Raw genomic sequence first — 23,973 nt, forward strand, 5'->3', positions numbered from 1 at the left:
CTTCAGTCACTGTAGGGTTCAAACTTTTCAGGCACTGCTTTTGATATTAGCTAGTAAGCAGTGAACATTTTATTTATTTATTTATTTATTATTTATTTATTACAGAAATTTGTATACCGCTTCCGATAAAGTCATCGAGGCAGTTAACAGGGTAACATTATAACAGACACACATCTTGTAGAAACAAAACTGCAAGGGTAGAGGCAAGCTGAGAATGCCATTTCATAAATTTAAAAATGTAGGTCACAGTGAGCAGCTCTTAAGTCAAGGGAGATGGAGGAGAAGACACAGAAATAGGCTCTTCATTATTTATTTATTTATTTATTTATTTATTACATTTCTATACCGCCCAATAGCCGGAACTCTCTGGGCGGTTCACAAAAATTAGGACATTAACTTGTCCTTTGGTTTTTTGAGCTGTTTTTAAAAAAAAAAAAAAAAAAAAACACCCAATATGTCAAGCTTCCAATTTTTTTATGAAGTTCCCATGGAGAAGAGTTGGTTTCTGAAGGAAACTAACATTCCTCTTTATGAAAATACCCCAAAAAACAGAATTGTTGTTAAAAAGAACCAGGAAAACCAGTTCATTTCAGCGGTCATGTAAAACTCAGTTAGAGTTTTACTCTATTACTCTATTATTTATTTATCTGGACTCCACTTCTTCCTCAACTGTCCTTTTTTAGCGTGTTTTTTTGTTTTTGTTTAAGTTTCTCTCCTCTATGCTACTCACTCATTATCTCTGAATTGAATTCCTCATAGTGTCCTCTTATTTAATTATTCATTTGATTAATTTCTACCATATTAAAACAAAGTGTTGAGGTGTAAGCTGCCTTGATTTCAGTAGTGCAATGATGCGTAGAAGATTTCCACTAATTTATCTTTCCATGGTGGGAGGAATCAATTTCTAAAAATTAATTGTTTCATAAAAATAATTCATAACGTAATTAATGGATATTAATCCAGTCGAATTGGGCAGTCTCAAAAAGTAATTAATTCCACACAGTCAATTTATTTGTAAATGGGGAAGGGGGGTAAACTGAAATGAATTGTTTAGTATTTCAAACATGTTAAATCAGATTTCAATCTATTTAGAACACTGGGAAATTTTCCCATTCAAAGTTTTCCAAAAAACCAACATCCCTCGAAAGAGCTTTAACCACAATCTGTCTCAAGATCTGTCTCTAGAATGTTCTTAGGTCCTGAGATCAAAACATTACTCAATTTGATTTCACTGGGGGTGGCTTTGAGTAAATCAATCACAGCTATAGAGATACAGATAATCTGCAATACAGGGGTTGCTTGTGCAGATGAATGAGATTGTACAGGTACCTGAATATTAAAGATGCTATAAAAATCATGGTATGTTGTGTGCCAACTAAAAATAATACCATAGAAAAATCTCAAGCACTGTTGAACAGAGAGTTCAGTATTTTCAGATGGCTACCAAGCCACATGATTAGAAGCCCTTGTATCTGTTGCTGGATTTACTAAGAAAGGCTAAATTAGTTCAGGATATAAAAAGAGGTAAGATCAATGAAAGGCCATGGGAATCAGAAGCCAGTGTAAAGTAGTGGCTAGAGTGTTGTACTTGAACTGGGGAGATGTGGGTTCAAATCCTCTCTCAACACATGAAGCTTACTGGATGGCTTGGGGTAAGTCACTTTCTCTTAGCCAAGCCTAACTTACAAGGTTGGTGTGAAGATAAAATGGAACCACACCTACTGTATGTACTGTACATGCCGTCCTATGTTCCTTGGAAGAAGGACATGGTAGGGTGGATTCCTGCATTGAGCAGGGGGTTGGACTCGATGGCCTTTTAGGCCACTTCCAACTCTACTATTCTATGATTCTAAATACAATTAGATGGACAGATAGGTCTGAAGTTATTGAAAAACTTAAACACAATAATAACTAATGAAAACACTATTACAACCTATGCTTCTGTAACTTATTCTGTTTTTCTACCTACACCTCTTCTATTGTATAGAAATATTACTAAAACAATAAGGCCTGTCACTACCGTCCCTGTTGTTTCCAAATATGTCCCAGGCAGCAAAGTTCTTCACACAGAGTTAAGGTTGCCTTTTATCTGGTTTAGTTTATTACATCCAGCACCAGAGCTCTTCTGGCCCTTCCACTCACTGCCAGCAGAGTACATTGGTCAGTTAATTTGTCTAACGTTGCAATCCTATGCACACTGACCTAGGATTAAGTCCCTCTGCTCTTAATAGACAGATCTCTGAGTACACACAGGCACTCTGGACTTCCAGAGCTGCCTCTGACTGTCTTCACACTCATCAGAAGTATGTGGTAGAATGGACTGTACCACTTCGGGCAGCAGGTGTGGGGTGGCACTTACAAATGATGCCCCGTATTTAAACACAAACTCACACTGAAAATCTAAGAACAAAAAGAACATGAAGAAGAATTTTTCTAGCTCAGCTCTTTGCCCGCTGCACAAAGAGAGCATAACATAAGAGAGCACGCAAAAATGTGACACCCCCCCCCGCCATCTAAAGTGACACAATCGATTCTACCAAATCATTCTGCTAACTGCAGGCCAGTCTTGCCTTCCTAGCTTGTTCTTCAACTGCTCTTCATCCATTCTTTTTTGCCTATAAATAAAAGCCTCAGCCTACTATGCTGGTTTCCTATTAAGCGAGGCCAATATTTTATTTCAAGACTTACCGCTGCAGGGCAGATGGTGGAGACCCACTCCCATGGCGGCTCGTTCCATTCTGACAGAAAAACACATGTAAATGCAACGGTTCACACAGAAGTGGGTACAGGAGTGTTCTGGTGTGTGGGAATGTGGCTGGCTTTCCCTGGAACGCTTGTTAAGCACCTGTGCGCGTCAAAGCTGCCATTTTGGCATAGGCTTGTCGCATTTCTACCACTAGTTTCAGGTTTGACCTGGTTTATATATTGGCCCCTCAACCCAGGATGAATGTCTACAGTTTCATCAATCTTAGTTGGGTTGACGAAATGTCATACAACTGGAACTGGGCGCCAGTTGGCCTGTGGAGAAGGACAGCAGGGCTCTGGCATCATATCAATACATTTACAGGCAAGAGCAGCCACCTCACATTGCTCAGTAGAGGAAAGAGCACATTATGTCCGAGTTAGGTTGATGTGACAATGAGAGTGAGTGGCAAATGCAGAATGTGATTGTCTGCAAACGGAGACAGTGGAGGTGCAGAAAATAAATGTTCTGCATTGCACAAGAAGGAAGTCTGTTTGCCAGCATGATAATAATGTTTGGGTTCACTTGACAGCCCTGCTGTTTTGCCACCCAAGCACACACTGCAATTTTGACTCACTTCTCCTCAGCCCCACCACTGCAGATTAACTGAGTTCCATACAACCTGTTCTGCCCAAATCTTCCCAGGGCATGCTAAGCTGGCTCACTTTGCGCAGAAAATATTCGGGGTCATTTAAAGTGTATCATACTATTGTGTGTGAATGGTGGAGGATGCTCTGAAATGTGCCAGGGCTATGGCCACAGGCACTCCCCTCTTTAATACAAAATGTAGCATTATTTTGAGCCCATGGGCATAGGATAGCCTAGTGGAAGCCAAGATTCACCTGAACCAGAAGTATTGCAAGAACAGAACAGCGTCACCCCTGTTTGTTTGTTTTTGTGGGAGGAGGAGGTAATAATTTCTAGTTAGTAGCCAACAAACCAATAAGAGTGTACTTGATTTATTGTCTCTCTTTCTAGCTGGAGAAATAGTGCAAAGTGTATTCTCTGGACAGTGGGACCTAAAGCCAAAACGCAAAGTTCTGGAAGTTCCCAGCCAAAGCGAAGACACGCAGGGCACCATCTTTGTAGGGCAGCAAACACAACAACAGAAATTCCAGGATGTTCCCCTCCAAAACAAAGATAAGCAGGGCAGCCTCTTTGTAGGGCAGCAAACACAACAACATAAATTCCAAGATGTTCCCCTCCAAAACGAAGACAAGCAGAACATTAGAAGACAGCAGAAGCTTCCAGACCTTCCCAGCCGAAGCGATAACAGGCAAAGTAGCTCTGCAGGGCAACAGAACACAAGACAACAACCCAAAGTCCAGCAGGTTCCCGAACAAAGCCAAGAACAGCAGAATGCCAGGTAAGGAACTGATACTGAGGTTAGGAGGGGTCTCTCTTATTTTGTTTTCTATTTAGTTCAGGGGATGTGAATGGCTAAAATGGCAAAACCAGAGCCTGAAGAGGCACAGAGCCTCTGTCAGGAGAAACAGTAGCAACAGTTGCTCAGCTAAGCGATAACTGAAAGAGCTTTTGGCTACATTGCTTTCTCTCAGCCTTACTTTCCTATCAGTAAAATCAGAATGACAATGACTGATTTTGTAGGATGGGATGAGCAATATAAAATTGTAGACGCACCTTCCATTTTAAAGGTGTAATTCTAAATGTAGTATGAACTAAGTCCTACTAAACTCAGTGGGAATTACTGCTGTGAAAACCTGTTTGGGATCAGACTATAAAAATTCAATCTAATTGCACTCTAAATAATTATTAACAAAGCAATAATATATGCTGGGCTGTGCAGATTCTGTTTCATGAAACAGAAGTAATGGGGGGCTTTCAGAGGTACACGCAGTGCCTTACAGAGTTCCCTTCTCTTTGTTCACATCCTTCTCATCTGTCAAAGCTAATATCTTCCCTCTTCCTTGTTCTGAACCATCTAATATATTACAAAATATTCCAAATGGGAGCTGGGGGTGGGGGTGGGGGGATACTAAGCCATAATACTAAAGTCAGAACAGCCTTTCCCAATCTGATGCCCTCCAAATGTTTCGGACTTCAACTCCCATCAGTTCCAGCCAGCAGAGCTACTGGCTGAACTGGGAATGATAATGTGAAACTTCTGGAGGGCACCTGGTCGGGGCAGACTGGAATACGGTATACACATTTAACTATTCTTTTTAACAAGATGTTGAGTTTCTGGAGCAATGTATACCTGGCCTTGCATTTATTTGTGTAAGTTTGAGAAACAGTCTCTCTACTACAGTGCAGGTCATTTGCGCATGTGTATAACTTATTTCCATTGTACATTCTTGTTTTTTCTTTAACTTACCATTCTCATCTGTCTACTTCCACTCTTCAATTCTGTTCAAGAAGTGTGAGAGGCTGTTGACTTCCTATTATAAATAAACTGACCACACATTGTACCAGGTTGCATCCAAGACCCTAGTGAAGAAGGCCCCATGCTTACTATCCAATTACACTATTTGGATTCCTCCACAACCATTCTCTTTGATAGCCATGACAACATGGTTCACAATAATGTCCTCCAATGCATCTTGTACTTCTCTGCAGCCAGCATGAAAAACCCAAAGGGTTTAAACAGCCACAGGTTCATAACAGGAAGACTCTTATAATGGGAGCCAGTCCTGCAGGTTACTCAGCAATTGCATTGCATCCACCTGACCTGGTCAGCCAGTTTTGCTATGCCTCAGTCTGCTGATCAGTTGGCAAAGACCTGTGTTGCTTTCATACTTCCATGTTGTTGATCAAGGCAAGGTCTCGGCCCTGGAATACATGATAGATTAGTAAACACCTTTGAATAGGTACAGCATCCCTACTGAGTAACCACAATTTTGAATTACTGGGAATGGCTTCCGGGGGAGATACTGGGTTGTATCCAAAGTTAGACTAAAGTCCCATTCATTTCAATGGGCGTACTCTAATTAGGACTAGCATTGGATACATCCCATTGTGATCTCAGGGCTGGTTTAAACATAAGAAGTTACTTCTATTCAGAGAGAGATTATCAAGTGCATCTGGTCAGAAGAAGCAGGTTAAGTGGGGAGAGGCTCATTCCTGGTAGAATGAAGCCAAAATATAGCCTGGTACAATTAAAGATGACCTGCAAAACAAGTTCCTGGATTAACAGAACCACCGTAATGTCAAAGTGAAAATAAAAACCTGCAATTTGGTAGGCAGCTTTTTAACTGGGTCAGGGCGAGGAACCCCAAATTTTGCAGAAGTACAAAAAAAAAATAACAACCCCAAACAATCCTCAGTGAGGATTGAGCATGCTCAGAGGCCTTCAGGAGCTATGTAATGTTTACTGATTTAGACATCCATAGCCACTTTTCTTTATAAAATAAACACAAAGTGGCTTCCAAAAAACCCATAAAATGTGTCAAACACAGAAGGTAAAACAAATCCAACAGCTAAAATCAATTTCATACAATAAAACCAAAAGGAGAGTAAAACGATTGAAACATAAAACACAAACTAAAAGTTCATTGAAACAAAGCTGTCATAGCAGTTTGCCTGAAGCTGAAAAGAGAGAGTGCCAACCTATCTAGAGTGTCAGTTGGGAAACAAACAAAAGCAGAAAACTGGCAGGAGGGCCCAGTGGGATGGTCCACTTAAGCCCCTTATGGCTTATGGTACGTTGGAGGAGGGCATGAGTGTCTGGCTGGCACTGGCTGGAGCTTTAAGGACTGGAGCACTCCTGTTAGGTGGTTAGGATATACGGCAACGTTTTGTTACAGGTCCCATTTGTATTCACATATTGCTGTTTTAGTTTTTGATGCTAGACATGAAGGAAAATACTTGGCAGCTACCTGGATATTACCAGCTGAGTTTGTGAGGAAAATATGGTGTGGTGACTGCTTCCAACATGATGAGAAGCTGCTCCTGAGAGAAGGATAATGGCAAAAGTGTTGGTGTGAAGGGGCAGGGAGGAGGGATACAGCATTGACCCTTCCCTGAGGTACAATAGTGGTTTGTGTACCTTGCTACTGCTGTGTAGGTGGGTTGGGAAGCTCTTGAGCAACGGATGAAGCTCCACGGGCTACACAATCGAAGAAAGGCAAAAAGAGATATCCATCAGAGCTGATATCATTATGGGTATCATGCCTGATTGGAATTGTGTAGACGGAGAGGACCCATTTGTGCATGTGGGGGTCCCTTCTGCAGCCCTTTGACTCTTTGAGCACTTGCTTTCTCCCCAGCACGAACCCCTATGCGGTCCAGGTTGAATGCCTGCGTACCACCTGGCTATCAGGAAAGACACGCCCTATTGAGTATCGGAGAATGCAGCTGGAGGCGCTGGGTTGCTTCCTGGAGGAGAGGAAGGTGGATATCATACATGCCCTTTATGAAGACTTCCGCAAGGTGAGGGTGGTCATCCAGCCAGAGGTTCTACAGGGCCTCAACTCTCCTTCAAATCAGAGGAACCGTTATTGCATGGTTAGGCTCTTGAGCCCAGTGTGGACATCACTCATGCCTCCTTCATTTTTTTGTCCTCCTCACAGCCTGCTTTTGAATCGGAGATCTCGGAGATTACTGTAACTAGGAATGAAGTGAACGAGGCCCTTAACAACTTGTGCTGCTGGACGAAGGACGAATGTGTGAACAAAAACCTAGTAAGGAGGTCAAGCTGAAAGGGGAGGACATGTGACCTCACATGGGGGAAAGGGTGGCTGTGCATGATGGGGAGGAAAGACTAGAATGAAAGATTAATTTGGGAAGCACACTGGCAATGGGCCTATACTTCGAGGCCGAGCAAGGGCTTTCATTTCTACCACTTGCATTATTATTTTTCCCTCTGCAACACTTGCTTCACAGACCTCCTGCTTCCACCCCCTTTTAGGCTACCAAGCTCGACTGTGCCTACATCCGCAAGGACCCCTATGGTGTGGTAGTCATCATTGGAGCCTATAATTTCCCCATCAACCTTGTGTTGGTGCCTCTGGTGGGGGCAATTGCAGCTGGTGAGTGAGAAGCTACCTGAGGGCTGCCACCCTCAGCTGCTGGTCTGTTTACTGTGGCTCCTGCTGGCACGTGGTGGGTTTGTATCAGTTGCTACCATGATGGTGATGATGATGATGTGTTCTTCTCTTCCACCAGGAAACTGTGCAATTATCAAACCTTCAGAGCTCAGCAGCAATACTGCAAGGCTCCTTGCTGACACGTTGCCTTGCTATCTTGATCCGGTGAGTTCCTCGGTCAAAACCTACTCCAAACACAGCTGATGCTCACTTCCTTGCCTTTTTCCTACTGCTGAAAATTAAGGGGGAAATCCTACTCCTGGAAATTAAGGGTGGTGTTGAGATGTTAGCATGTAAAGGGTTGCACTGATCCCATCTCTCAGGAGGGTGCGGGTGGGAGAAGACTCTGCAATTTGAGGTGTATGAATGTGATTCCTGCAAAGGGGTCACATGCAACAAGGCTGGGAAGAAGGTAGATCATGATCTACTGGTAGGTCTCTTGGTGATTTGTAGTAGATCAGGGGTACTGAAGCTCAGGCCCTGGGGCCAAATCTGGCTCACCCAAGGTCCTACTCTCCAGGGTTCCTCAGATTGCCATGTCTCCTTCTCCATGTCACCAGGTGGCTCCCATTCTGCCACCATGGACCATTTGGTGGTTTCCTGGCTTTTATGCCTCCCCACCCCATTCTAAAAAGTTGGTGTGTCTTTCCTAAGGGATAGTTAAGAGCTTCAAGATAAAATATGCTGGTAGTGTGTACAAGCCAGAAAGAGGTTCTCTGACACTGGGGCCCTTTCTACACCATGGATTTTTCCTGGGGTCGTCCCTGGGCCCTCTCTGTGTGTCCAAATGATGCATAGGGGATCCTGGGAGCAGGCAGGGATGGCCCCTCTGTTTTCCCACGATAACTGCTTTTGCAGTTATCCTGATTTTTCCTGCAGTCCCAGGATGATCCCTCAGACCGTGGGCGGTGTGGGCGCCCATCCCGGTTTCTTCCCTCTTCTCCGCGAGTAGCGGGGGTCAGCAGAGGGAAGGAGCCGGGCAAAGGGGTGGGGGAGTCCAGGGACATCAAGGGTGGGAGGAGAGCAGGGTCGGGGTTTTTTGTTTGTTTGTTTTACTTACTTTTTGCTTGAGTGCAATTGAGGCCACCATTTTTTTAAAAAATGGCGGGTGCGATGTCCCTCTTACCTCCCGGGAGTTTCGCTTCCATTTGGATGCCCAGGAAGGATCAAGGAAGCAGGTAAGGGTGTGATCCTCCCCCCTCCCTCCCTCTACACCCTTAGGTGTAGAAAGTGCCTGAATTTGGTCCTGAGTTCAAAGTTCTTTAATGTCAAGTGTATGTCTTTTGCACCAGGTTGCTTGATCTTGGGGCTCTAGTAAAAAACAAAGAAGATCCCACAAGTCTGAAGTCTGCCCATCTTGACACACACATAAAACATTCCTTGAAGATTTGTTGTCCCTTAACATGCCTTAACCACCTTTTTGCATGCCTGTGGATGAAGTGGGGCTTCTAAGTTGCAGTGATTTTCAAGTGTAGAGTTGTAATTCCTGCCAATTCATTCATCTCTATTAATAAGTCGTCACATTCTTGATATCATGCTGGTATGCATGTGGTTAGTGAACGGTATGTAGAGGGCACAGGTTCATTATGGGATGATGCAATTTAAATTTCCTCCTATGGAATTCCCTGTCTCTGGAGGTCAGGCAGCCTCCAACTTTGTACTCCTTTCAGCACCTCCTGAAAACACCTTTATTCCAGGAAGCCTTTCCTTAATATCCAGCCTTGAGTCACTGTATTTGCTTCTTTTAAATTTTGTTTTAAGTGTTTTATTCTGTTTTTATTTTCATTTTATCTTGTACACCGCTCTGAAATTTTCAATGGGGAAGAAAGGAAAGGAACCTCTCATGCAAGCACTGAGTCATTACTGACTCTTGGAGGGATGCCAGCTTTTGCTGACATTTTCTTGGTAGGCCTTATAGTGGGGTGGTTTGCCGTTGCCTTCCCCGGCCATGATTACCTTTCCCCCAGCTAACTGGGTACTCCTTAAAGATTTGTTTTATCAGCTCAGGCTGATATACCAGCTGCGCCCTTATCTGGACAGAGATAGCTTAGCTACAGTTATCCATGCTCTGATAACCTCTCGTTTGGATTACTGCAATGCGTTATATGTGGGGCTGCCTTTGAAAACGGTCCGGAAACTTCAACTGGTGCAAAACAGGGCAGCACGCTTACTAACAGGGACTGGCCGACGAGACCACATTACGCCAGTCCTTTTCCAGCTTCATTGGCTGCCAGTCCAGGTCCGGGCCCGATTCAAAGTGCTGGTATTAACATTTAAAGCCCTAAATGGCTTGGGGCCAGGTTATCTGAAGGAATGCCTCCTCCCGTATGTACCTGCCCAGACCCTAAGGTCATCTTCAGGGGTCCTTCTCCATGAGCCCCTGCCAAAGGAAGTGAGGCAGGTGGCTACCAGGAGGAGGGCCTTCTCTGCTGTGGCACCCCGGCTGTGGAATGAGCTCCCTAAGGAGGTTCGCTTGGCACCTACATTATATGCTTTTAGACGCCAGGTGAAGACCTTTTTATTCTCCCAACATTTTAACAATCTATAAATTTTAAATAACATGGTTTTAAATTTGTAATTTTGCATTGCTGCTGTTTTTATCTGGTTGAGCTTTTATATTGTATTTTATATTATGGTTTTATACTGTTGTTTTATATTTTGAATGGTTTTAATTTTTGTGAACCGCCCAGAGAGCTCCGGCTATTGGGCGGTATAGTAATGTAATAAATAAATAAATAAATAAATAAATACTCATTTTACCGACCTGGGGAGGATGGAAGGCTGAGTCGACCCAAGCCGGCTGCCTGAGAACCAGCTTCCGCTGGGATCGAACTCAGGCCGTGGGGAGAGTTTCAGCTGCAGAAACTGCTGCTTTACATAAATAATAAAGGCCAGGCATTGTATTTTCTTTCCTTTTAACATCCAAGGGTGCTATAAATGGCTGCCTACATCTTTCCCACAAAAATGTGACACTGAGCCCTTATTTAATGAAAAAATGCTTCGGGAGGGGGAAAGTTAGAAAGGAGGACAGTCATTGGTGGGCTCACTTAACCTTTTCCACCACACCTGATATTTCCCTGCTCCATATTGCACTCCAAGAGCCTTTTCAACCAGCAGGGTTCCAGCCTGTGCATGTGCAAGCAATCTAACTGCACATGAACCTTCTCCCTTGTTTCACAGGAAGCCTTTGCTGTAGTGACAGGCGGCCCTGAAGAGACAGGCAAATTACTGGAGAACAAGTTTGATTACATCTTCTTTACAGGTGACCTCTCTTTTTAAATCACCTTTTAAAATTATTATAATTGTTGTTGTTCTTTATATTATTATAATTATAATTATAATTATAATTATTATTATTATTATTATTATTATTATTATTATTATTATTATTATTATTAGTGAATAACTACAATGAGTTTTCCCATGTCTGTGCTAATGACGGGGCTGAGGACAGCCTTCCCCAACCTACAGATGGGTTGCATTACAACTCCCATGATTCCCAGCCAGCATGGCCAGGGCTGGCTGGGAATTATGGGAGTTCCCGTCCAACAGATCTGGAGGGTGCCATGTTGGGGGAAGAGTGGCTTAGGGCTTCTGGATCCCATAGTGTGACTTATCCCATCAGATCTAGATGCTTGAGTCCTGGCACCTCTCATTTTAGAAAGCAACCACCAAGCCAGTCCCAGGCTAATATAACATTTCTATGGCTGGACATGTGAAATACTGTATGGGGCGCATGCAGGCCTGTATGTACTCTGCAAGTTTCAACAACTAGCATATAATCCAGCGTGGAATGTAGAATCCTGAATCTCTTACACCTTCCTCCTAAGCTTTGCAATGCATGCTCCAAAGTTGCCTATCCCTGCCCTGAAGGTATTTTTCCAATCCCCATGGTGGCAGAGCAAAGTTTGGAAGTCTTTCACCCATATTTGGTGAAGGCTCATGAACAAGAAGGGGACTTGTCAAGATTCCAGTTGTCTGTGGATTGGGGACATCCATTTGTGCAGAACTGCCTGTCCCAAGTCTAGTAGTTTCTGTCTCCCGAACCCAAAACTCTTGTCCTTTTCCTTTCTTTCCCCATTTGTTGTCTTTTACAGCATGTAAGATTTCCATATTTTCCCTTGAAAAGAAACCTTAATCTGAAAAGTTCAATACGTTATGCAAAATATGTACAGGCTAATTACTTGTGTCTAATTATTTTGTAAAATATTTTTATTATAAAAATATTCAAAAATATTACGTGTTAATTGAAGGAAAAATGCTATTAAAACTCATATTACTAAAACCTTGTAAGCACTGTTTTTTGTTACCTGGATTTGCACTGATTTCCTAGATCAGTGCAAAGCACTTCCACTGTGGGTAGCACTGCAAATTCATCTCTAAAAACCAACTGTGGAAGAATTTGATAGCATTTGTTGTACCTAGGATAGGAGCAGATGGGCATTAATGAGTGGGAATGGATACATCTAAATGCAAGGAGACAGTTCTCCTAAAACGAGTAGGAGACAAAGAGAACTGATCTGCTTCCTTCTGTGACATGCATTCATGCACAACAACAATGACACACACATACACAATCACTCATAATATTAAAGGCACTGGAACTGGCCTTCCCATTTGGCAAATGGAACATTTGTCCCACACATGGGATCTTCAGGGCACACCATAATTTTGTCAGTTGTGGTCACAACAATATCACACACACAAACAGCACCTACATTTTACAGGGTGATGTGTATACCTGGGAAGGCTCCTGTCCTGATTCCCTGAATGCCTAAAGCTAGCTCCAGGGAAACATGATTATTTCAGATGGAATCACCACCACAGGGCATCCAAACTTCCTCCCTCTGTTTCTCACAAAAGCAGGCTGATTTTCCCCATCACTCATTGTACCAGTGACATATATCAACTCCTCCTGCCTCTTAGACAACACACTCAGGCACACAATTCAGTGTCAGGAATTGAAAGACATGGGCCACAGCTAGACCTAAGGTTTAAACTGGGATCATCCAGGGTTCGCCCCTGCCTGAGCACTGGATCCCCTGTGTGTCACCTAGATGAACAGGTTTGACCCCCGGATGATCCAGGGATAAACCTTAGGTCTAGCTATGGCCATGGTATCCAATCATAACACACAACATTTACAATTTTCAAAGAACAATATGAAGTAAAAACAGAATCTGTATGTATAATATAATTGTTGGACTTTATCTTGAAAACTGTTATTCAAGAAATTTATAAGTGGGGACAATATTTTGACATATCTGCTTGTAACGTCTTCAAAATAAGTCAATTTTATTATTAATGCAATATCCCACATTTTTTAACCAGTCTGTGATTATAGGAATTTGTGTCAATTTCCAGTGTTCTGCAGTACAAATTCTTGTAGCAGCAAATAAATGAAAGTTATAAATCAGTGATTTTAGCCGCCAGGCTCAGATGTCACTTTAAACCATGATGAATTAATAAACTACAAACAGCTACTTATTTTGAAAATAAGCTACTGTTATCCCCCATACAATCAGACAAATAAGCTACTGTGCATAATCTGAGTCATCACACATCATTTAACTGCCCATGGGTTATCATGTTGTCTGAACCCAGTCAGCCTTTCCTTTTAAATAGCCCAGAAGGTTTATCTTGAATCAATAGAATATCATAGCTTGTTCTTTCTTTGACTTTATCCAAGGCTATCCTTGAAAGCCTTTGTAAACGTGGATAGATTTTAAAAACCAAGCAGAGTTGCATTGCTAACAATTGTTAATAGTTTTTGAATAAATTTCTGATAATCTGTGTGGAACGAGGTGCCACTCATAGACTGTTTGATCATTCTTTTCTAAGCACAGAATTTATTTCCTTGATGTTAGAGGTGGGATTGGCGTTTTGGGTGTAGCAGCCTACGTATCTCACCATGATTGCCCTAATCTTGCCATTCCTCTGTAGGGAGCGTCCATGTAGGAAAGATTATCATGACTGCAGCGGCCAAAAATGTGACACCGGTGACTCTGGAGTTGGGGGGCAAATCTCCCTGCTATGTGGATAATTGCTGCAATTTCCAGAATGCAGCCAACCGAATAGTATGGGGGAAATTCTTCAATGCTGGCCAGAGCTGCATTGCTCCAGACTATGTGATCTGTACCATTGAAACCCAGGAGAGGCTGATGCCCTGCCTTCGCCAAGCGATCCGTGAGTTCTATGGGAACTGCCCCCAAGATTCACCTGACTTTGCCCGCATGGTCAACGACAAGCATTTCAAGCGTGTCCGAGCCTTCTTGGAGTGTGGCCGAGTGGCCATTGGTGGAGACTCAGATGAACATGACCGTTACATTGGTAAGTGGACTGGTGCTGTGGGGGGGGGGGGAATGGGGGGGTGTAAAAGAGTGGGAGGCCCTCTGCCATTGAGGAAGCTTGCTATGAAGTGCTTAGTCTATGTGGGTGAGGATTAAGACAGCAAGAAGCCCTGCATTTGTAGGCTTGAGCATGGGGAAGTGTAGCCTTGGGGAAAGTTCAGATCCATAATGGAATGGGAGGATGGCACAGGAGCATAACATGTCTTGATGAGATCTTTTGCCCACAGCCCCCACGGTGCTGGCTGATGTGAAGCAGTGGGAACCAGTCATGCAAGAGGAGATTTTTGGGCCCGTCTTGCCCATTATGACTGTGGCAGACTTTGATGAGGCCATCAATTTCATCAACAGCAGGGAACGCCCACTGGTTGCCTATGCCTTCTCCTGTGACTGCCGGGTATGTTTTTAGACTTATAGCCCACCTTATCCAGGAAGCTCATGATTATTAACACTAACTCTCCTCAAGCTGGCCAACAATGAGAAAGGTCTCATGCTGCTTTCAAAATGTGCTCAGGCAAGGGCTGTGTTCAACCAACACTGGGAGGACATTCCGTTAGAATGGAGCAAGCTCCCAACAACAGTGGCATTAAGGACAGCAGCGAGACTTTGAGGAAGAGGCAGGTTGCACATGTGGGCATATGTTTACATGTCTGGTGTATGTTTATGTGTCTATGTGATAAATGAATAGCACAATCCTATGCTTGCTTATTCAAATGCAAGTCCCGTTTGGTTAAAGGAGACTTATAATGCAAACTGATACATGTCTGTTCAGAAGTAAGTCCCATTGAGCGGGGAAGGAAGCATAGGGTTGCAGCCCAAGCCAAAAAGAGGAGGCTATATCTGTACCCTGAATCTAGATGATAGGATTGCCAGATGCAAAAAAAGGGCAGTGCTCCTGCACCTTGAATGGTTGTGTGGAAAAGGGAATTTGAGCAGGTGTAGCTTATATGACTAACTACATTTCCTAACATTCCCTCTCCTACACAACTATTCAAGGTGCAAGAGCCCTTTTGCATCTGGCCACCCTACTGGGCATGTGTTGACCATATACCAGTCAGCACATGTCCACCAAAGCTTTTCTTTATTTACCAGCAATACAACTATTCACATTAAGTACAACCAACCCAGTGTGCAGCTGTTAGAAAAATAATGTATATACTTGCAGTTCAGAACGTGTTCTGTGGGCAACTCTCTGCCCATCTCTTTCCCATTAACTTAGCCTAAAATTGAAAGGTGTTCATTGAATAAAGGAAAACTTAGCCGTAACTGGAGCTGGAAAACTAGAACGTTTTAAAAAAACAGTGTGATATACTATTGGGAATGGGAGAACTAGCAATTTTTGAGCTTGCCTAAATTCTCCAAAAATAATTTCAAAACTCGTTCCCATTTTCATTTCGACCTGTTTTCTGGTTCATTCAAACATTTAGTGTGCATTTCAAACAGGAAAAGTGCATATTTCTGTACATATTTTTCAAAAGTGCACACTTTCCCCTCATTGATTGAAGTGTGAAAATGTGTACATTTCAAAGTGCACATTTTTTTTTAAAAAAATACGCATTTTTGAAACATAATTGCAAATTTGGGAATTTGCAAACATTTCATGGGGAAAAAAGTACCCCTGGTTGCCTTCACTTATCTGATTGGAAACAGGACATGTCCTCATGATTTGTGAACAAACATCCCTATATACCACTTCAACTTGATCCCTTCAGCAGTGGATGATAAATCTGAAAAATGGGACCCCAAAAAATGGGACTCTGCCAGGGTTGTTCCAATAAACTATGAAATAACCAGAGGCTTTTTTTTTAATCCAAAGGTACGCAATAAGAAGATATGCTGAATCAGACGAAAGGGCTGTCTAGACTGGCATTGTGTTCACACAGCGGCCAGCTAGTTGCCTGTGGGAAGCCCACAAGTAGGACATGAGAGCAATAGCATCCTCCTGCTCATGTTCCCCAGCATTGAGAGGCAATGCATATCTGTCATGACTAGTCAGGGCCGGTGCTACCATAGAGGCCACTCAGGCGGCCGTCTAGAGCACCATGCTAAGAGGGGCGCCTGGCACAGCGCAGCACTCACGCACGTTGGCTGTGAGCCGGACCGAGGATTCAGCTGGGCCTGGGCGGGCGAGATGGCGCCCCACGCCCGCCCAGCCAAAGCGAAGCCTGGTACGCTGGGGTGGGGGTGGGGCAGCTCCACGTTCGGACTTCTGCCTGGAAGCTACACTCCCAGAGCCGCTCTAGCCACCCGGAAGCTGCCCTCCCAGAACCACCACAAGAAGAAAAAGCACGTGGTGCGCTCAACCCTGGCCCAAGTCAGCCTCTGCCTTACTCCCGAGGAAAGGGCACCGGGTCGCCTCGCCTCTCTCCTCAAACAGGCCTCGATGTCCAGGCAGGCGGGCAAGCGGGACTCCCTCTCTCTTCCCCCAGGAAAGCTAGGGACTTGTGGACTCCTCACAAGGCAAACTCTCCTGCTTCCTGATCCTGCGCGCGTGGATCATGGGACTTGCATCCGAGAAAGCGTGCGGCCCGATCCACCTATGCCTCCTTACTCGGAAGCCTTATTCCCCTGAGTAAACGTGCAGAGGGGATCAGGACGCCAGGCTGCATAGCGGGTTGCGTTCGCACGGAAGTAAGTCCCAGTGAATTCCAAACGGCTCGGTCCCAAATTGAAGTGAGCCAGTCCCAGCTCTCCAGTCGGCGCACACGTTTGGACTTCTGCGCAATTTTGGGGTGTGTGTGTGCAAGTAGCTCGCCTTGCCTAGGGCACAAAATAGTCTGGCACCGGCCCTGTGACTAGTAGCCATTGATAGCCTTATCCTCCTTGAAAACTCTATAAACAGTAATAGCTTCTTATCTCTAGTGTACACAGGTAGGTGGAATATCCTCCTCCTTGTATATACTCAGTGACATTTGAAGTGAGCCAGGGTGTGTAGTTGAACCGCCCTAGAATTTCTCTGCTGTGCAGAGGAGGTTATTAACAGCTTTAGATATCCACAGTTGCACAAACAAACGTTAATTATAAAGCCACAAAGACCAAATTACAACCAACTACCAGTTATTATTTACATCTACTCAGAGGCTTTATGATCTCAGGGGCTTACAGTCATGAAGTGAAGAGTGGGAGGAGGAAAAGAGACGATCTTCACCTTCTCATCCTCCTGCTCTGGAGAGGGGGAAGGAAGGAAGCTGGAGAAGCCTCAGGATAATTCATATCCTGGCCTATCCAGTCTCCGTCCCTCCCTGCCCACCAGAATACCTCCTTTATCCTCTCTCCAAGCACGAGTTCCCACAGCCGAGGTCGGAGTACTGTTTCCACATGCAGATCCGGGATGCTGTCTAGGGGCCATAGAATTGCTCCCCCCATGTTTAGTGTGAAATGTTTAAAGATCAAGAAGTTTTAGAATGCTTATCAGTGAGCTGTAGCATAGCCTTTGCTTTTCTATTATTTTTTAAAGAATTCTTTTTCTTAGGATATTTCTACAAACTAGATGCTTAGGATCTCTTTCACAGAATCATAGAATAGTAGAGTTGGAAGGGGCCTATAAGGCCATCGAGTCCAACCCCCTGCTCAATGCAGGAATCCACCTTAAAGCATCCCTGACAGACAGTCTTTTGGGTCTTTTGAGGCAGTCCTATTCACTTGGGAATACTGTGTGGGGCAAGTGGCTATGTTAGCGTTTGATGCGCTTATTGGATAGTGGCTATGACATTACTGCATAATTCCCTAGCCAGCCTACTTGTGACGTTTTGAGCCTGCTGTCTATTTTTTAATTCCCAACATTTTGCTTCTTTTTGTTTTAAAATTCCCTCTGGAGACTGTGCACTTCTGCCCATGGCTGGTGTTCACACACATACACACGTTTTAAAAGGCTGTGCTCTGCACTAGCCAAAGAGAAGACTTTCTGTCTGGAAAGGCCTTAGAAAGTTTTAAAATCCTAGAAAACCTTTTGAGTTGAATGAATACATGAAGATGTCTCCTTTTCAAAAATACGTATTTCACCTGTTACTTAAACTGTAGCAAAATGGCTACTGCAGCACAATCCTATGCATGCTTATATGGAATTAAGTCTAAGTGACTTCAGTGGAGGTTTACTTTCAGGTAACCATGCATGGGATTGCAGCCTGAATCTATTAGGCCATAGCTAGACCTAAGGTTTATCCCCGGATCGTCCAGGGGTCAAACCAGTTCATTTAGGTGACACACAGGGGATCCAGTGCTCAGGCAGGGGCAAACCCTGGATCATCACAGGATAAACCTTAGGTCTAGCTGTGGCCTTAGTCTTTAACATGCCATCGGTTTCTTCATTGTTTTGCTCAAAATTTCAGTTTACATTGTTTAAAAACAAACAAACACACACCTTATGATTACAGGTGGGAGAACCTTAACCAGTGTGTTACAAGCTGTTACAAATCTTTAGGGTGTGTTACAATGCTTTAGGGTGGATTCCTGCATTTAGCGGGGGGTTGGACTCGATGGCCTTGTCGGCTCCTTCCAACTCTACTATTCTATGATTCTATAAGGTATAAGGAAATTAAGAGCTTCTAAATTTTACATGGGAACAATCCCCTGGAAAGTTTTCCTTTGCAAACTTCATTGAAATGAATGCAGACTGTGCAAGAATTCATGCCCAGATGTACATGTTTTATTCGTCAGATTTAATCCTCTCCATTTCTAGCCACAACAAAGCCTTCACGGCAGCTATGCTGCTTATCTGCAGCCTCATCTCTGCTTCACCCACATTAAATGGTGGGATGACCATAATTGCCAACCACGGTTTGCTCATCCCAGCTCTGTGGGAAGTGTGCCTGTTTGAGACGCACTTTTGCAAATGCATGTTTGCTGAATTCACAACACTCCATTTTTTACATGAGATGCTTTTGAGTTTGTACCTTCAAAATGCCCTGTGTGAAGAAGGCCTTGGTGTCTGTTCTCCACTGGGGGCACTAGGCTCGCTTCCCAAATATAAGAAGTTCCTGCCTCATCTATTATCAGGGGCCAGTAGATGGTGCCAGTGTAGCACTTTTTGTGACAGAGTTTTAGTTCTTTTATGAACCTCTTTTCTCACCAGCTTTATTATCTGCCAGAGGTCTGTGTTGCATAATTTTCTTTCTCAGAATCCAAACCCTGTTAATGTGTGAGGTTGGTATATTGGAAGAGGACTGTAATTTCTGTAGTGCATCAGCAACACACACACCTTTTGTAGCTCCTTTAGATTCAATACAGTATCTTCAGTGTCGAATTTTCCATGCTTAGAGCTTAAGAGTAGAAAATAAGTCACAATTGCCATCGAGTCCCCGTCTATACGACAACGGGATTGCTCCTCATTAAATATAAACCTGAATTTTCGTTGATTCAAATCTAGGTAAAGAGTGTCACACTGCAGCAGCAACAGCTATTTATTTCCTGATTTTTTTTATAGTGCAGTTATAAATGTGCACATGCGCATATACGATGGTACAATGCTGCGGAGTAGAGACAATGGAAGCTATACATTGTATATGCGGAGCTTCGCAGATTCATATACAAGACAGTAGAATCAGAGAATTCAAACTAAAAACAGCGTGAAGGAACAAGGCAACTGATAGGTGGGAAATCGGCCAATCATGTTGTCCTACCCTCAAAGCTCTGCCCACATGTCAAAATGTGATTTAACTCCCCCAAAGACACATAACCATAACGTGGTGCAAATTCAGACATGATCCAAAAGTCACGGTAAATTGCAAATGTGAATATGCGCATTTAAGTCGAGGTAAACAAGCCATATAGACAAGACCAGGGATGCTACGGAAGATGACCTCTCACTCATCCTGGCTGTGGTTGCAATGTGTAGGAAGTCTCATCATACTAATTGGGGAAATCTTTTCATGAGTCTCCTCTCCACATCCTTCTTTCCATTGGGGCAAAGAATGCAGAGTGGGAATGTAGAGAATCAACTGGGATGCTCAATTTCACGTAGCAAGTACTACCTCACCTTGTAGTTGGGCCAGGGACACTTTGCCACAAAGAGGACAAGATTGCCAGCATTCCAGCAACATTGTTAGAAAACAGACAATTGAATACTGCCTCATTTAGTGGTGGAATGCCTGTGGCATGAACTGGACTGTCCATTTGGGTTTTGAGATACAAAACATGTTCAAAACATACATTACTGGACCAACTTTGTAGGTGCAGTTCTTAGATTACACCAAACTCCATGTTGCCTGATAATCCAAGATTTGTAGAACTCAAAAGCTTGCAAACTTCTACACTCTCAGTAACCAAGGTGTGTTTACACAAGTGATATATAAAGCATCTCTCTTTTTTGTACCTCTATTGGAATATTACTTTAATATAGAGAGATATCTCCAATATAAGAGAACAGGAAACTTTTTTGAGATTCCGTGACTGCTAATATTTAATTTTTTCTCAATAATGTGAATTTACTTATTTTATTAAATCTTGGTTTTTCTTGTAACTTTAATTAAAAGAGTTACATCAGAAAATGCCATTTCACTTTGGATACGTGAGTTGAGCTTCGAGGCATAACCCAAAGTGACTAGGTCTCAGAGCAAGGTGTTTCTACCATTCTTTTCCCTATTGAAAGGTGTTTTAAAAGCACTACAGCTCTGCAGAATAGAAACTGTTGGGAGACCTTGTTGGAAGCTCCTGGAACTATCTCAATTATTGCCCCTCATTTTCTACAGAAGATTCTACATAATGTCCCTTATTACAACTTGGAAACCTGTCGAAACCTTTGCTTGGAGGACCACAGACAGGGCTCCTGATACTCTTGTGATCTTTTTCTCTCCATAGGTTGTGGACCGGGTATTGGCTTGCACCAGCAGTGGCGACTTTTGTGGCAATGATACCTTGCTCCAAAACACATTGATCAACCTACCATTTGGCGGCATCGGTATGACTAGGCCTCAATTTCGTATGTTATCTCTGTCCCCTGCCTCTGCACTCACCTTTCCTCCTAATCTGGGAGCATGTAAGGCTGTCTTTGCGGCAGCCTTCCCTCAAAATTGATCCAGGGACAAGGAGGGGCAAAGTCTTTGTTGGCTTCTGCACTACCCTTGGCATGTTATTTGCAGATCAGGTGCACAAAATGCAAGAAAGGAATTAATTCTATCCCATCACGTCATGCCAAGCTGCAGGCTCATTTGCATGCAGAAATCCGGCAGGATATATTGCGGTCTAATTAATGTCGCTGTTAAGTGGAACATAGGCAGTGGCCTTATACAGAGTCAGACCATTGGCCTATCTAGCCCAGTATTGTCAACACTGGCTGGCAGCTTTTCAGGGTTTCAGGCAGGATATTTCCTAGCTCTACTTGGAGATGCTGGGGACTGAACCAGGGACTTTCTCCATGCAAAGTGGGTGTTCTATTAACTGAGCCATGGCACCTCCCAAAGCGGGGGCAGAGTGGAGAGAGGTTCACTGTTTTTTTTTCTAAATAAAAGTTTAGAAGTGGGATCAACTAGAACAGAAGCTGCTTGGTAGGACTATGGTCTTGGTAGCAGTCTGGAATCCTGTCTCTCTCTCTCTCCAGCATGCCCACTGCTGTGGAAGGCTTTAGGCAACTTGCCACTTGAAATGGCATGTTAGTGGCAGGCTACGAGGGAGGCAACCCCCTGGATCGACATCTAGCTTGCTATTTCAAGCAGCAAGTTTATTGCGGGCAGGATTCCTACTGCGATGTTTGCCCAGACATCATGACAATTATTGTGGGAGAGGCGAGTACCTATTTAACGAAGTACTCTTTTGCCAGGGACACTGACAATTCCCAGAAGCGCAGTCCCTTTTGAGGGATTCCGTGCAGAATATGGTGTAGGTTGCTTCAACTTTTTTTAGAGACTGGAAAATTAGCTGATAAAGATACTCTGAACTGGTCCACATGATTAAACAACTCACAGTTTGTTAACAGAGAGCTTTGGCTATTGGGCAGTATAGAAATTTAATAAAATAAATAAATAGAGGAGTTTGGAGGAGTGCGTTGGAGCGAGCTGGCTTCTTTTGCTAAACAACCCTGGAGAGCCTGTTCCTGGATTATGCTCTGTGGCATTCAAACTCTGAACTCTGGGTTGTTGAGGGAGAAATGACCCAGAGATTTAATGCAAGAACAAACTATAGGTTAAAACTCTGGGTTGGTTTTTTTTAGCGAAGCAGGCAGGAGAGTCAGCATGCTTCTTTTTTCCAAAACAACCCATGGTTAACAAACCATAGGTTATTTAATCATGCAAACCAGATGATAAGGACCACCCAGGCAGAAATTAAATACCCCAAGCTTAGAATGCTGCATAGATAACTGCACCCTTTCCTGCTTGTGCTGGGAAAAGTTTACTTACCTGATAACCATTAGAATTGGCTGGTCACTTCTTGCTTCTGGGGCATTTCAGTTTGTATTGGCCCATGATCCTCCTTTGTCCATGATTCCTTGGAGTCCCTTGCTGTGACAAAGGCCATGGCTAGACCAAGCCTATATCCTGAGATCATCCCTGTACATCCAAATGACACACAGGGGATACCGGGAGCAGACAGGGATGACCCCTCCATTTGCCTGGGATAATCTTTAGGCCTAGCTAAGGCCAAAGTCTCTGTTCAGTTCAGGGCAGGTCTGAGCATCTCTAGGTTCCAGGAGAAGTACTTGCATTCATGTCATAAGTAGTGCTTATGTACACATTATACTTTTGCAACATTTACCCTGGATAACTATCTATCCCCGTAGGAATATTGCACACATAAAAAGGTGGTTTTATATCCAACTGTGCTAGAAAATAACCTCCTTTCCCCCTCCAATATTCATATATGGCACACTTAATAAATGTTATGTCACATTTATTATGCATATTTACCCAGAAGTATGTCCCAGTTTGTTCAGTAGGCTTCCTCCCAGGCAAGTATGCGTAGGATTGCAGTCTTAATTTCTTTTACATTACTGTCAAGATTGCTAGAAAAGAATTCGTATTTTAAAAGCTGTATGCCATTTTTGGAACATGAGTCAGTTTTACTGTTGACAAGACAGTGGTGAAGACTGTCCCTACATCTCAGCAAATCACCTAAGTATATATTCTACATTTGGCTGCTATTCCATTTTGCTGGAGGAAGGCTGTTTTTATTCCTGCAGAGTCTCAGTTGCTTCTTCTGGATTATTTTAGGAACTGCTAGCCTTAGAGGCAGTCTTGCAGTGGCCTGAAGGTACAAAACCTGGGAAATTGCCTGCAGAGTAAATGCCAAGGGCTATGGATAGAGAGCACTTTATGGGCATACCTGGAACCCTGCCTAGGTCCCTGTCTTTGCAGCAGAGGAAAACGTGCGAAGGACTTGGTGAACCATTTCTCCCTCTGGCTGCCCGTTCCTCCCCCCCTTTCTTTTAATTTTTATTATCTGTATCTGCAGAACTCTGCAGATATAGATAATAAAAAATTAAAAGGGGGGGAGGAATGGTCCCTCTCCCCCCCCCCCCCCACCAGGGTAGTTTCTGCCAGCAGGCAGAATTTGATCTGCATCTTTTCCTTCTTCCTTTGCAGGGCTGAGCGGTATTGGCAAGTACCATGGCAAGTTCACCTTCGACACGTTTACTCACCTGCGGGGCTGCCTCTCACGCTGCATGGGCTTTGAGGCATTGAACATGATACGCTACCCACCCTACAATGAACAGAAGTTGGGACTGCTGAGGACGGCTCTCGATGTCAGGCGCAGGGGCCAGTGCACCTTGTTGTGAGCTCCCCCAATCGTATGGGCCTTACGCCCCCGGGAGCTGTGAGGAATAACCTTGGCTGCTGGAGAGAGGGATGATAGTTCCTTCATCAGCTGGCCCTGGGATTCTGCCTCATCTCCTGAAAAGGCTTTTGCC

General features: G+C 43.7%; 1 protein-coding gene across 1 annotated transcript in view; it reads left to right on the top strand.

The window, feature by feature from the left end:
• The window catches only part of ALDH3B1 (aldehyde dehydrogenase 3 family member B1), a 32,176-nt gene extending 8,203 nt beyond the window's left edge, over positions 1 to 23,973 (top strand). Inside the window, exons 2-11 of the mRNA XM_063116833.1 lie at positions 3,722 to 4,109; positions 6,970 to 7,132; positions 7,273 to 7,383; positions 7,611 to 7,731; positions 7,868 to 7,953; positions 10,969 to 11,050; positions 13,732 to 14,118; positions 14,366 to 14,532; positions 20,931 to 21,030; positions 23,648 to 23,973. Coding sequence (XP_062972903.1) covers positions 3,722 to 4,109; positions 6,970 to 7,132; positions 7,273 to 7,383; positions 7,611 to 7,731; positions 7,868 to 7,953; positions 10,969 to 11,050; positions 13,732 to 14,118; positions 14,366 to 14,532; positions 20,931 to 21,030; positions 23,648 to 23,841 — 1,799 coding nt within the window. The 3' untranslated portion in view covers positions 23,842 to 23,973. The remainder of the gene's footprint in view (positions 1 to 3,721; positions 4,110 to 6,969; positions 7,133 to 7,272; positions 7,384 to 7,610; positions 7,732 to 7,867; positions 7,954 to 10,968; positions 11,051 to 13,731; positions 14,119 to 14,365; positions 14,533 to 20,930; positions 21,031 to 23,647) is intronic.

This window comes from Elgaria multicarinata, chromosome 2, assembly GCF_023053635.1.
Source record: "Elgaria multicarinata webbii isolate HBS135686 ecotype San Diego chromosome 2, rElgMul1.1.pri, whole genome shotgun sequence".
NCBI classification, from domain to species: Eukaryota; Metazoa; Chordata; class Lepidosauria; order Squamata; family Anguidae; genus Elgaria; species Elgaria multicarinata.